Source organism: Thamnophis elegans, chromosome 3, assembly GCF_009769535.1.
Source record: "Thamnophis elegans isolate rThaEle1 chromosome 3, rThaEle1.pri, whole genome shotgun sequence".
In the NCBI taxonomy this organism is placed as follows: domain Eukaryota; kingdom Metazoa; phylum Chordata; class Lepidosauria; order Squamata; family Colubridae; genus Thamnophis; species Thamnophis elegans.
In genome coordinates, this window is record NC_045543.1 from 130,574,957 (window position 1) to 130,589,665 (window position 14,709).

The 14,709-nt window shown below is 41.6% G+C and overlaps 1 protein-coding gene across 1 annotated transcript in view; it reads left to right on the forward strand.

Moving 5' to 3' along the window:
• ADAMTS12 (ADAM metallopeptidase with thrombospondin type 1 motif 12) overlaps nucleotides 1-14,709 on the forward strand; it is a 202,623-nt gene that overhangs the window by 136,819 nt on the left and 51,095 nt on the right. Inside the window, exons 13-15 of the mRNA XM_032213898.1 lie at nucleotides 1,668-1,801; nucleotides 6,256-6,376; nucleotides 13,416-13,660. Of these exons, the coding sequence (XP_032069789.1) occupies nucleotides 1,668-1,801; nucleotides 6,256-6,376; nucleotides 13,416-13,660 (500 nt within the window). The remainder of the gene's footprint in view (nucleotides 1-1,667; nucleotides 1,802-6,255; nucleotides 6,377-13,415; nucleotides 13,661-14,709) is intronic.

Below are 14,709 nucleotides of genomic sequence, written 5' to 3' on the forward strand. Positions count from 1 at the left end.
AGACGTCTTCAGACAGCACTGGCTCTTTGGCTTTGAAACGGAGATGAGCACCGCCCCCTAGAGTCAGGAACGACTAGCACATATGTGTGAGGGGACCTTTACCTTTTAAAGAATGGTTCCTTAAGGAGAAGGATACCGCTATTACAGGTGGTCCTTGACTTGCAACCTCAATTGAGCCCAAAATTTATGTTGCTGAGCAAGACAATTATTAAGTGAGTTTTGCCCCATTTTACGATCTTTCTTGCCACAGTTGTTAAATGAATCACTGCAGTTGTTAAGTCAGTTACACGGTTGTTAAGGGAATCTGGCTTCCTCATCGACTCTGCGTGTCCGAAGCTCGCAAAAGGGGATGACGTGAACCCAGAACTCTTCCACCGTCATAAATATGAGTCAGTTTCCATGCATCTGAATTTTGATCATGTGACCAAGAAATGCCGCAATGGTTGTCAGTGTGAAAAATGGTCATAGGTCATTTTTTTCAGTGCCGGTGTAACTTTGAACAATTGCTAAATGAACTGTTGTATGTTGAGAACTCTCTGTAATTTAGAGTGGACTACAGTTGCAGTTGCTCCTTCCAGCCAATAATCCACTCCTTCCTGGAGTAGATTCTTGGATCCAATGTCTAAAATGCCTTTCTGGAGCAGCTCTTTGTCAAATCTTACCCATTTTGGTTATTTATTTATTTAGTTCTTCCTGTTCCTTAGGTTGAGCAAAGCCCGCAGTTTTTCCTCTCCTTTGCTTTATTACTAAAAAAAGGAACATAATTCTGAGAGCAATTTCAGTATTTTGAGATGCTCTGTACATTCCTGTATTTTGGGTTGCTGACTTCAGAGGAAGAGGAAAAGAAAAAAAAAAAGATATCGACACAGGGGTTAGTGAAAAGAAATGTGGGTAGGAGGCAAATTAATGAATATGAAGGATAAAAGAAAATTACATGCCTGCAGCGGAGCGCCTGAATGCCTAAAAGCTGAAGTTGTGGCTAAGCTAAAATTAATGCTTTCTGTCCAGTAACAAAATGAAAAAAAAAAAAAACAGTTTATGACTTCTACTGGTCAATTATTGTATTTTCCAAGTATAGACATTTAAGCAGTAACAGTTAACATTCTCAGTTCTGGTTTCCTGCTAATAATGTTTTTGGCCCACAAACGCAGTTGAGAATAAATAATTTTGGAAGGTATTTACAAATATGTGTAAATATCAGCAGCTGTTATGGCAGTTTTAGGAACCAGCATGGCAGTTCCATTATGTAAAATGACTCATGCCAGTTGTTGGTTTTGTGAAATAAACCTGACTCTCTTGCCCCACCCACTGTCTATCTGATAGCTATGTTGTCTCTCATGTGAGAGCTCCCTTGGCAGCATCTCTGCCTATTCTCCCTCTCTTGTGTCTTCAGTTGGAATTGCCACTGAGTCCCAAGGTCTTCCTCACATACCATTACAGTGGTACCTCGGTGCTCAACTGCTTCAAAACTCATCAAATTTGATACTCAGCGCTCCCGCTACTGAACTGATAGTGAAGAAAATCGCATACCATTACTGCTCTGAAGTACTAATTTTTACAAAAACAGCTTTGAATCTTTAATATCAAATGAAACATGATACCATTAAAGCCTTACAATGTGGCTTGTAAATATGCTTTATTGATGTAATTTTTGGGATTTCTCCTAGTTAATCCATGTGAGCTACAATGCCGACCTACAAGCCACAATTTTTCAGAGAAGATGTTAGATGCTGTAATTGATGGCACACCTTGCTTTGAAGGAAACAGCTTCAGAGACGTCTGCATTAATGGCATGTGTAAGGTATTGGGTATGTTTCCTTCTCTGGAATCTTCATGGGACTTCAAATTTGCAGACTTACAAAAATGGGCCAGGCAGATTGCAGCTTTATATCCTGGTGCCAGCTTGTATGTCAATAGTGGACAACGTTTTGGTGGCCAAGTTTATCAGAGTTTGTTGCAGAAAAATCAAATCCAGAAAGCACACACAGATAACTGATTCAGCTGAATTAATTAATTTCTTTATATACATAATAACAGATGAATAAATGTACAATACCAATAGTCGATTCTTTCAACATGGTAGAAGTTACAAACAGGAGAGAATGGTTAGTTTCATTTCAGAGTTCAGAGCAGACAGAGTAGTTTCAGTTACAATTCTCAGCACAGACTCAGATCTGTTTAAGCTCCCATTGGCTGACTTAGTTGCTATGCCTATTCATTGGCCGACCTTGTTACCATGTCTCTCCCAGTCATGAATATTCTAACAAAGTTATTATTTGGGAAATGGATGATAAGGCAATATGGTATGGGTGGGTGTGATTGGTGTTTTTCTTTATTTCAGTGTATTTTTTATTTCAACATGGGAGGGCAAGATATTATTGAACTTTGGCAATTTTACTGTCAAGATTCAGCAAGCTCTGGAGATTGAAAGTTGCCCATCTCAGCTTTTTGGCTCTTCCTAGATAAGCTACCCAAACTCACCCATTTCTGCTTCAAAGATGGGAGATAGTCTAAGAATAGGATTGGATGGCCAGGATCAGAGAATCAGACAAAAGCTGAGGATCATTGAAATATAAGGTGTACTAAATTCTGGGACTGTAACACTGTATTTGGGTGGAGAAAAGATCAGAAGTGAAAGTCATTGGCAAGATAACATACTTCATATGATCACAGTGCTTAATCCCAATTAGTAGACCAATATGCGTCCTGTGCTTTCCAATGGAGACAGCTCAGCAATTTAGAGAGTGGCAAACATAGCTACTGATATTCCAATGAATTTATCACTAGTAGGAGATTTGAAAACCCGAACATTTGGGGAATTGAGACCATTAAATATTTAGAAACAATAATGTGGCACATAAGGCTGATCTTAATATTTCCATAATCATGATGGGAAGATGTCTTAATACCGTGTTTCCATTAAAATAAGACGGGATCTTATTTTCTTTTGACTCTGAAATAGGCACTTGGCCTTATTTTCAGGGTGGTCCTATTATTTTTTGAGGTGCAGGAGGCGGCGAGTGAGGTCACCTCATGGCGGCTGCTGTGTTGCAATATTTTGGGGAGGGCTTATTTTCAGGGGAGGGCTTATTTTAGCACATGTGCTCAAAAGCCTGATTGGGCTTATTATCCGGGGAGGTCTAATTTTGGGGGAAACAGGGTAAGCTGTTTAAGTAGGTCATCGCTTCATCCTCCCCTACTTTCTTTGAAATTCGTTATGGAAAATAGATTTCATAGGAATGGTCCATAGGAATAATCAGAGATTTCTAGTTGATATTTTAATTCTCAAAAACCATTTGAAATAGCTTGTTCAGTGGAGGTAGTTTTAATTAGATTTGAGAGATTGGATGCACCAATAAACTGCAGAAAACCTTAATGGTACAAATTGTTAAGTCTTCTCCGCTTCATGATGTCCCATTTCACTTGATAAGTTTTTGATGGCCCCCAAATAATGGGGAGGTTGAGTTGAAGCTCCATACCCATCAAATGTTACCCATGTCTGCTGAAAGTGGCAAAATATTAAATGCTAGCTCTGAGAAATTCTATTCTTCTAATGTCCCAGACCAGCATTTTCCTGATGACCTAGAGATGGAACCTGCCCATTTTTGTCATTGCAAAACCCCCATAATAGTTCTAATAATAATAATAGTATACTCCTTATTTTAGATCAGGGGTGTCAAACTCAAGGCCCTGGGGCCAGATCCGGCCCGCAGGGTACTTAGATCTGGCTGCTCTGGAAACAGCCTGCTGTACTTCTGCTGGTGAAAACAGACTCCCAAGCTCCATTTTCAGCTGCCATGGCCTCCTGCAACCCTCTTGTCAGTGAAAATGGAATATGTGGCCCTCCTGAGCTCCGTTTTCACTGGCAGAGAGTCGCAGGAGGCTGTGGCAGCCAGAAACTGAGCTCAGGAACCTGTTTTCTCTGGCAGAGTGCTTGGGCCACCACAGGAGTGATGTTGAGTTGGCCACACCCACCCTGACCCCTCTACCTCAGCCCCCCCCCCCCCCCGAGGTCAAACACAACCCTGATATGGCCCTCAATGAAATCGAGTTTGACATCCCTGTTTTAGATGATGACTGTCAAACAGAGTAAAGGTTTCAGACTTCTTAATGGAGCTGTGGAGACATAAATCTGGATGGCAGTTTATAAGATAACAATTACTTTATTTTGTATGATTTCAAATTGTGAGATTGGTAATGATTACTGAGAATAAAAGGCATTCTCTTCAGATCAATCCATAACTCTTCTTTGGGTTGAAATAATGACATCTGAATAATCTAGTAATTAACACAAACTACTAATTCAAGTATTTATGAACAAATGCTAATGAGTCAAGACATATCTTGAAGCTGGTAAATTATTAATATAAAACCTGCTATATTGGACAGTCCAATAATTTGAAATTCCAGGGTCCAGTCATTAAACCAATCAACAAAAGCTCAGAAACTATTAGGCAAATCTTGAAAGTTTTTGTTGATTTTATTCATAAAAGTATATATGATCTGACATGAGAAAGCTAACATATCTTGCATTTTTATCTGAAAGCTGATGAAAGATTAGCTTTACACCCTAACATCAATTTCATATGAAGGCATCAACATTTTGCAAGTCAACCTTTTTAAAAACTAAGTATAAAATTGTATGGCTGCCATCCTGGGGCATCATAGGAAGACACACCATGACTTTTTAAAAATTAACTCTGGCCATATAATATTCCTGGAAAGATGAAAGAAAGAAAATGTGTGGAGGTAGCATTATACTTCTGATAGTATATAGTTGTGTCTTCCAGCATACGCCTCACACACCCAATCTGAAAAAGCCTCAAGAGAATTAATGGTTCTCAACAATTTGGGTCATTTTAGCAACCTCGGAAGGATGGAAGGCTGAGTCAACCTTGAGCCTGGTGGGATTTGAACTGCCAAATTGCAGGCAGCTGGCAGTCAGCAGAAGTAGCCTGCAGTACTGCGTTCTAACCACTGCACCACCATAAGAACTTCTCTTCTTTCTAAAAAGGTCTTTCAGTAGCATTTTTTTCATTCTACTGTGAAAAGTGAGACCCAGAGTGATCTAAATGGTTAAAGTGCTGGACTGTGAGTGGGGTGGCCCAGAATCTAGTCTTTCCTTAATTATGGAAGCCACTTTAATCAGTCACCCCCTCTAAGGAGAGCCAGGCTCAGCAACGAAGAGTCTATGACAATTCGCCACAGCCAACTTGCTGCAAGACCATCTCGCCACAGGACCAACTCGGTGCGGGACAAGAGTTGCAGTAATATCAAGGAAATGGATGGAATCATTAAAGAAAGGATGCAAAAGGAGGGACGGAATGAAATTTGCAAGGCGAAAATTACAATAATTTTTTATTTTATTTTAAATAATTAAATAGAATTGATAAATTGCTTCTCAGCGAGTTGGCCATGGCGAGTTGACTGTGATGAGTTGGCTGCAGCAAGTTGTGCCATGGTGAGTTGGCCGTGCTGAATTGGCTACAGTAAGTTGGCTGTGACAAGTTGTCCCATTTCCCAGCAAACTAACTGGCTGAAGAACAAAGCCCCTCATTACATCATCCACTGGTGGCTTCTCTATGTAAACCACGTGAGTGCAATGCAAAGCAAGGGCACATTGAAGCTAAATGAGACAAATATTAAGGCCAACATTTTGCATAAGAACTGGTAGGGAAAAAGTAGGATAGTTTTTTTCCAGGATGCTACAGAGCACCAAGAAAAGGAAATATCTAAGCTCAGGGTTGAAATGAGGGGTCCTGATGCTTTCTGAGATGGGTTGTTTTGTTGCAGAAATGTCATTCCCCAGACTATGTATCCTCATCTGTGCTAACATCACCATCAATGCTACACACATTTCTGAAGTTTGCTGTTGAGTTTGGCAAGTTCAAAGTCAGGAAATAGAATAGGTCCATCTGCAATATTTTGTCCAACATACTGACATGCTTGAACTGGTCAGAGTGGTGATGTACTTGGGAGAAAGTTAGTTGTCTTCATCAGTGCTCCTTTAAACATTTATGAGCTCCATGTCTGTGGATATTCTCAGTCATCCAGGACATGATTGTCCCAAAGGTGCTTTTTCAAATGTTCAGTTTTTGGGACATATATGAGCTCCGTTGGTAAATAGGATGTAAAGTTAAGAGTAAAGTTATTTTTAGTTTATATGTAATTGATATTTTAAAGAAAAAAAATACATATATCAATCCTGACAAACGTGTGTAACATTTATTCTGAAAAAGGCTCTTTTTCTTTTAGACTGTTGGCTGTGATTATGAAATTAATTCCAATGCTACTGAAGATCAGTGCGGAGTTTGCTTAGGAGATGGATCTTCTTGCCAAACAGTGAAGATAACATTCAATCAGAGTGAAGGATTAGGTAAAGAAACTTTTATCTTATGCTATCAATTTACTTTATCCATTTCAAATATTCGGTAGGAAAGTATGAACAACCAGTCCAAGAAGAATAAATCTTGAAAACAGCCCAGAGGAAAGGTAGGAAAATAGTATTTCTATTTGGTTTTTTCCCCCATCTTTCCAATCAGATACTTGTATTCTTCATGAAAACCCTTAATGTTCTAAAACATTAGATCAGGAGTGTCAAACTCGGTTTCATTGAGGGCAGCATCAGGGTCGTGTTTGACCTCGGGGAGCTGGGATGGGTGTGGCCAGGATGAATGTGGCCAGCTTGACATCACTCGTGTCAGGGGCGCCTGTGGTGGCCCAACTGCTCTGCCCATGAAAACAGGCTCCCAAGCTCTATTTTTGGCTGCCATGGATTCCTGCAACCCTCTGCCAGCAAAAACGGGCTCCTGAGCTCCGTTTTCAGCTGCGACGGCCTCCTACAGCCCTCTGCCAGCAAAAATGAGCTCGGAGCTCTGTTTTTGCTGGCAGAGGGCTGCAGGTGGCAGTTGTGGCCGAAAAAAGAGCCCGGGAAGGCAGCGCAGCCCTCCCGACCTCCATTTTCACTGAAAGTGGCACCATGGGCTGGTCCTTCACTGTTTCCAGAGGGGCCCAGTGGACCAGATTTAAGCACCCTTCTCTCTTGGTACCAGTAGTCCTCAACCTACGACGACCATTGAGTCCAAAATTTCTGTTATGAAGTGAGACATTTGTTAAGTGAGTTTTGACCCATGTTACATCTCTTCTTGCCACAGTTGTTAAGTGAATCACTGCAGCTGATAAGTTAGTAATCTGGTCTTGCTTCCCCGTTAACTTTGCTTGTCAGAAAGTTGCAAAAGGTGATCACCTTGGGACACAGCAAAGGTCATAAATATGAACCAGTTGCCAAGCATCTGAATTTTGACCACATGTTCATGGGTGATGCTGCAAAGGTCACAACTGTGAAAAACAGTCGCAAGCCACATTTTTCAGTGCCATTGTAACTTGGCCACTTGGGGAACTGGTGTAAGTCGAGAACTACCTGTATATTATTTTGCCTTTTTAAAAGTCGGCAGGTGCAGAGGAAATAGAAAGCTGAAAAATATGAAGCAATGTTTGTAACGGTAGGTTCCTAACTCTATGAATCGAAAGGCATTTTGCAGTTATTTTGTCATCATCTACTCTCCCCCACCTCACCATATGGATTTTCTATAGTTAGAGAAAGGGTGGAATGCATGGTGGGAGACGCTGAAAGAATTAGGGCAAAGGGCTGTACTATTTGACCCTGTGCTGTTTGGTTGAACCAAGCACTGTCATTGCAAAATAAAAGGCTTATCTAGAAATATTTCTGAAGATCTAGTAGCCCAAGCAGTCAAAGAAATGCATTGAACGGGGATGCTCATACAAGTATGAATAAAATTGCAGCATCCAAATCTTATCACATTAAATGAAGTGCAATACATTAAGCAAAGCTTTACTACGGCTGCCCTGTAATTATGCTTAGGATTTATCATCCAAGAAGAAAATTAGCCCATAATAACTAGCTTTTGGAAATGGAAGATCTTTGGCATTACTACTTTTCTCTTTTGATGAGAGTTTGTCAGTTTCTCTTTGCTGGTCTATTGCAAGGTAAATTCTCTTCCTTCATGTCAGATTTAATTACTACACAGGCCACAGAGTATCTGTGTGAAGGAGGGAGGGAGGGAAGCAAGAGGAGACAGAGATCAAAATGCATCCGAAGCGTACATGTGCACACAAAAACACACATTCTGTGTGTCTATGCGACACAGCAGATCTGATCAAAATGAACTCCACTGAAGGAATAACACATTCTACACAGTACATTTAGTTCAAAGTTACAATCTCATTGAAAAAAGGGTTAGGGTTAGGGTGAAAAAGTGATATTTTTCTTTAAACTTTTTTTAAAAAACAAAATGCGATATTGTGCTGTGGTTTAATTTATGTAGGATACAATTACGCATGTCTCTACATCTGGATATCTCATTGATGATAGGGTTTGCCTCAATTTCTGCACAGCCTGAAAAGTAGATCTTTATTAATTATTCTATTACAGCATAGAAATTGAGACTTTGGTTGAGAACATTTTTTTGTTGTTGTTAGTTGCGATGTCTTGTCCGACCCATCGTGACCCCATGGATAATGTCCCTCCAGGCCTTCCTGTCTTCTACCATCCCCCTGAGTGCATTTAAGCTCACGCTGAATGCTTCGGTGACTCCATCCAGCCACCTCATTCTCTGCCATCCCTATCTTCTTTTGCCCTCAATCTTTCCCAGCATTAGGTTCTTCTCCAGTGAGTCCTTCTTTCTCATTAGGTGGCCAAAGTATTTGAGAGACTATTTTACATATATCATAATTTGCTGGTGCAAACTTAGACATGCTTCATTGCTAGTATATCCCGGTAGATTTCAGACTTTGGCCACAAACCATTTTTGAAAGATTACATGCATATTTAATTGCCTTCCCTGGCAAAGTATTGTGAAACCTGGGCGAGAAAACAAAATAAATTCCACTGAAGTAATTTGCTATGTTGGATCAGCACTGGCCTGGGAAGGCAAATGGATGTATATTTTATTATGTTCTGGCAACATTATGTAAATGCTTTAGTGGAAAGTTGTAGACAGCTGTAGATCAATGATTTATTTGTTACGACATTTTATTCAAATTAAATTAAAATAATGAGGATATTCTTTGGGGTTTTGACTGAAACTCTTGATGTCTGTTACATGCTTTACTGCAATATCAGTTCAGATTAGCCATAAAAAAAGTTAACTACATGATCTAATTATGCAAACAGACAAAACTCTATTCATCTGTCATTTGACTAGCAATGCAAATTATTTCCTTTTTACTCCAAGATTTTCCTGGAGTTAACGATTATGGCCTGTACCCATTCTTATGTGAAATTGTTAAAATATAAATCAAAATAAAATAAAATAAATAAATAAAAAGTATTATTTATTTTTAGTACCCATATATTTTCATAAGAAATTCAAATACATACTGTATTTATCAGAGTATAAGACGCTCCTAAGTATAGGAGGGGGGTCAAACAGTACGCCCCTCAGACAGGGTTCGCAATTTGGGAGTCCTCCTGGATCCACAGCTGACTTTCGAACACCATTTGTCGGCTGTGACCAGGGGTGCATTTGCCCAGGTTCGCCTGGTGCACCAGTTGCGTCCCTACCTGAACCGGGAGGCCCTCACAACAGTCACTCGTGCCCTTGTGACCTCTAGACTGGACTACTGCAACGTGCTCTACATGGGGTAGCCCTTGAAGAGCATTCGGAGATTTCAGCTTGTCCAGAATGCAGCCGCGCGAGCGATCGTGGGTGCACCCCGGTTCACCCACGTAACACCTATCCTCCGCGAGCTGCACTGGCTGCCTATTGGTCTTTGGATACGCTTCAAGGCGCTAGTCGTCACTTATAAAGCCCTTCATGGTATTGGACCTGGGTACTTGAGAGACCGCCTGCTGCCAATTACCTCCAATAGACCGATTAGATCCCACAGATTGGGCCTCCTCCGAATTCCATCTGCCGGCCAATGCCGACTGGCGACTACCCGGAGGAGAGCCTTCTCTGTGGCTGCTCCGACCCTCTGGAACGAGCTCCCCGTGGAGATTCGAACCCTCACCACCCTCCAGGCCTTCCGCAAAGCCCTTAAAACCTGGCTGTTCCGACAGGCCTGGGGCTAAAGAGCTGTTGCCCCCGTCTCGAATGGTATGACTGTTGTGTGTTTTTAAATTATGTATTGTTATGTTTCGTCTTTTTATTTTCTGTCCGTACCCCCTTCCCTGATTTGAATTGTGAGCCGCCCTGAGTCCCCTCTGGGGAAAAGGGCGGCATATAAATGAAATCAAATCAAATCAAATCAATAAGACGCACCTAGATTTTGGGGAGGAAAACAAGGGAAAAATATCTACCTCCCAGCAATTTGCCTCCTTGCAACAAACAGTACAGACAATATACATTGTTGGTAGTGTTATATTTCAGACTATACTTGTACAGATGCTGTTAAAATGTGCTTTCTGGAAATATAGTTATCCTCTGCTATTTAAAAGAATAGCACTTTTTAAAACAACAGCACTGGGCCTCTTCAGTTCAAGCATTTATTTTAAAAAGCTTCATTTGTTAAGTTTCACTTGTTAAGTTGTCTAGAACAATAATAAAGCAGTCTTTAAAAAATAACTCTAATGCTTTGAACATTCTATAGGCATTTATAGTTGTTGACTTACCTCCTTGCAGCAAACAGCCTGATTAGCACAAGAAAAAAAAAATCTGCCTCCTAGCAATTTGCCATGTGGAGCAAACAGCCAGTTTAACTTTCAATTTCTCCTGATCATCAGCTATTAGAGGCTGCAGGGATTGCTATAGATTATTAAAGCCGCTGTTTGCTGCAAAGAGGTAAATTACTGGGAGGCAGAGGCCAAATGGTGGGTGTGGGTGGGTGGGGCCACATTTGGTGTATAAGACACACCTGTTAGGAATACAATCTAAATTGTATTAAACAATAATTTAATACAATTTAAATATTGGCAATATTTAAATCATGTAACAATGTTGTACCTGTTTCTTTAAATCATACTGTATAATGTGATTGGTTGCTGTTTTCCTCAATCGGCCATAAGAGGGAGCCAGAATGACTGTTAGCTCTCTGTTTCGTTAAATGCTGGGCTGATCTGATCTGAGTGTTTTGGAAGCTGGAAGTGTCGTGAGCTATTGTAAGTTTTGCAACTACTAGCAAATTTTGAGTACTGAACTGATTATATGATACTGGACTATGTTATTTGGATTATCCCTTAACTGAAAGACGTTGATGACTGACTGTCTTATCCATGTATGACTTGGACTATTTGATGGACTCTGATACCTCTATTTCCACGAAAGTAAAAGCCTATTGAATCTGCAGTGTCTCTGTATGCTGGTTTGTGTGTTCTCCAACACAACTCTCACAACACTTCGCTGAATGTACTCGCTCTCCCAACGGGGAGCTTACCTAACAACACCCAAATTTTTACCCTCTTTTAGGGGGGGGGAAAGGTGCATCTTATACTCTGAAAAATACGGTAGGTGATTGCTTTCAGTTTTTTCTTCAGGTTGACAACTTGTTGACAGCAAGGCCGAAAACAAAACCACTTTTCCACCCACTCTTGTTCCCAGAGAAAACCAAAACCATTACCCCTACCAAAATTTCTCAGAAATTCAAGAGATCCCATACTGGCTGGGGAATTCTGAGAATTGAGATCTATGTGTCTTAAAGTGGCCAAGTTTAAGAAACCCTGAATTAGACCAATGCTTCTCAGTCTCAGAACATTTAAGTTATGTGGACTTCGACTCCCAGTTCACAATTGAAGTCCATATATATTGCCCTACTGTATAATCTTATTGTTATTATTAAGCCTTACTACATCACATTATTATTTAAACAACCAAGCTACTACAGGTAGTCCTCTACTTACAATCACAATTGAGCCCAAAATTTATGCGGCTAAGTGAAAAAGTTGTTAACTGAATCTGGTTTCCCCATTGAACTTGCTTCTCAGAAAGGTGGTCACATGATCACAGGGATAGTAAAACCGTCATAAATGTGAGCCAGTTGTCAAGCAATCCGAATGTAAATCACGTGACCATGGGGATGCTGCAGCAGTCATAAGTCTGAAAACTGGTCACAAGTCACTTTTTCAGTGGCACTGTAACTTTGAATGGTCACTAAGTTAACCTTAGTCTCCAGTCCTCTAATCATCTTTGTTGCTCTTTTCTGCACTCTTTCTAGAATGTCGACATCTTTTTTACATCGTGGCGATCATAAATACATGTCAGTTGTCAAGTGTCTGAATTTTGATCACAGGGACACTGTGATAGTCATAAGTGTGTGGGCTGTTCACAAATAATTTTTTTCAGTGCTGTTGTAACTTCAAATGGTTGTTAAACAACCAAATGGTTGTCAAACAACCAAATGGTTGTCTTTAATGTATGTGTTAGAAATTTCTGGGGCAAAAATCTACATATAGGTTAGTGGTGGGTTCCGGAACCCATCGTAACCAGTACACTGCAATGGGGCAGGGCATCTACCACGTGCATGCATGCTGCTCCCGTATGTGTATCCACTGCCTGCAATGCTCCAGCTGCTCGGCGGAGCGTTGCACAGGCACCGTACGCTGCGGATGTGTGTGCAAATGGCCTGGTTGGTTCAAATACAGGTAAGAAGGGCAGATGGGCCCTCTGAAGCACCATACCGGAACAGTGCCTGCTGCTCCCAGCAGGCACTGGTACGCCTGTACCGGGGCATACCAGCTGTAACACCACTGATATAGGTGTACATTCATTACAAAGCTGTGAAGAGATGCTTAAATTAAATTAAATTAATAAAATTGATAATATTTTTAAAATCTCCTGAACTGCTAGATGGGACTAAAAGTGCTAGAGGTTAATATTGCTCACCTCTGTTCTAAGCCAAGGTAGGCTATTTATCGTTTTTTGGGCCTTTCGCAAGATTGGGCTGCTTGGGGTTCGCAGGGGTTCGGGAGAACCTCTAGCTAAGATTCTGTGCAGTTCGGAGAACCCCCAAATCCCACTCCTGGTTGGCCCTGCCTTCCCCTCCCCATCCAGGAGTTCCCACGCAGCCCGTTTTGGATGCAGGTAAGTGCAGGGCACACATGGAGGCTCGGGGAGGGTGAAAACAGGTGTACTGGAAGTTCAGGAAGGCCAGTAATGGGCCCGTTTCCAGCCTCCAGACTCCAGAGAGCCTTTGGAGCATGGAGAGGCCGTTTTCGCCCTCCGGGAGGCCTGAGAAAAGCCTCTGGAGCCCAGGGAGGGCAAAAACACCCCCTCCCCACCGTGGTGCAGGAGGCTGACTAGGCCACCCCCACCCAGCAATCGGGCAGAGAACCCTTGCTAAACTGTTTGAAGCCCACGCCTGCTTACAAGTCCCAACATTTTGGACGACTGGATGATGTCCACAGGGTCTTCAAGAACACCTGGAGATATTTTTTATTCCATTTTGTCTTCCTCACATAGGTTATGTTGACATTGGCCTGATTCCCAAAGGCGCAAGGCACATCAAAGTGGTTGAAGTGTCAGAAGCAGGCAATTTCCTTGCGCTGCGAAGCGAAGATCCTCAGAAGTATTACCTCAACGGAGGGTTTATTATTCAGTGGAATGGACATTACGAAGTGGCGGGAACAATATTTCAGTATGGGAGAAAAGGGGATTTGGAAAACCTCACTGCTTCTGGGCCCACAAACGAATCCTTGTGGCTGCAGGTACGTCAGCCTGTCACATGGTGGGTGTGACACAGGCTGTGAATGTAGTGCAGGAAAGGAATTGTCAAATTTGCAGCTTTTCTCACCTCACATGCTTTTACTGCTGCAAATAACAGCTTGTGAACTTGATCCAATGTGATTTACTGCAGCTAACTTGATAGGTGTCCATTTTTTAAATAAGATCTTTTAGGATATTATATATGCATAGTGTATAAATTTGGATGGGTGGGTGGGTGTTCTGACCCCCTCCTCCGTTCAGTAATGAAATCCGAGACAAGCGTAAAATGGAATGTCCTTTAATTAGCAAGTCCAGACTCTCGGTGGCTGAAAGCCAAACAAACAAACAGATAAGAACTTTGGCAGCAAGTCCGACAAACCTTGGCAGCAATGCAAACAAACTCTGGCAGCAATCAAGCCTGCCAAGTTTGTTTCTCTTTAGTCAAACATTGACTTCTGCAAGAAGGGTGTGGCACAAGCAGTCTCTTTTATAGTCTGGGAGAGGAGCTTAATGACCAACAGCTGAGCGTAATTACCTCCTGTAATTACGTAGTTGTTCTTGATGCCGAGTAACCCTTCAACGGCATGTATCCCGGAACAACTCACAAGTGGTTTCTGGATTACTCTCTCTTGTCTCCTCCCCACTGATCCAAGGCTCAGGCGCCACCTGGTGGCCAACCAGTCTCTCTGCGCCCTGCTCAGAGTCAGAACCCTGTCCAGGGTCCTCCACATCCTCTAGTGCCAACTCATAGGGCCTCTCGCTGTCAGAGTCTGGTGGCAGCTCCAATGGCTCCTGCCGGGCCACAACAGGTGGATGGGTGAATACTCTCTGTAAGAGCCAATAGTAAGTATACTTTAAAGAAATTGTATCTCATACTGGTAGTTTCTGGCTAGCAAAACATTGCTATGGAGTATCTCAAAAATTGGCAGTATTTAGAGTCTGTACTGTATATCTCATGATTCATTCAACTGTTTAAATCTTAAAAGGCATGGAAAAATCTGTTCTTTTCTGCACATGGTCCTCCTATGGAAAGGAACAAAAATTATGGAGC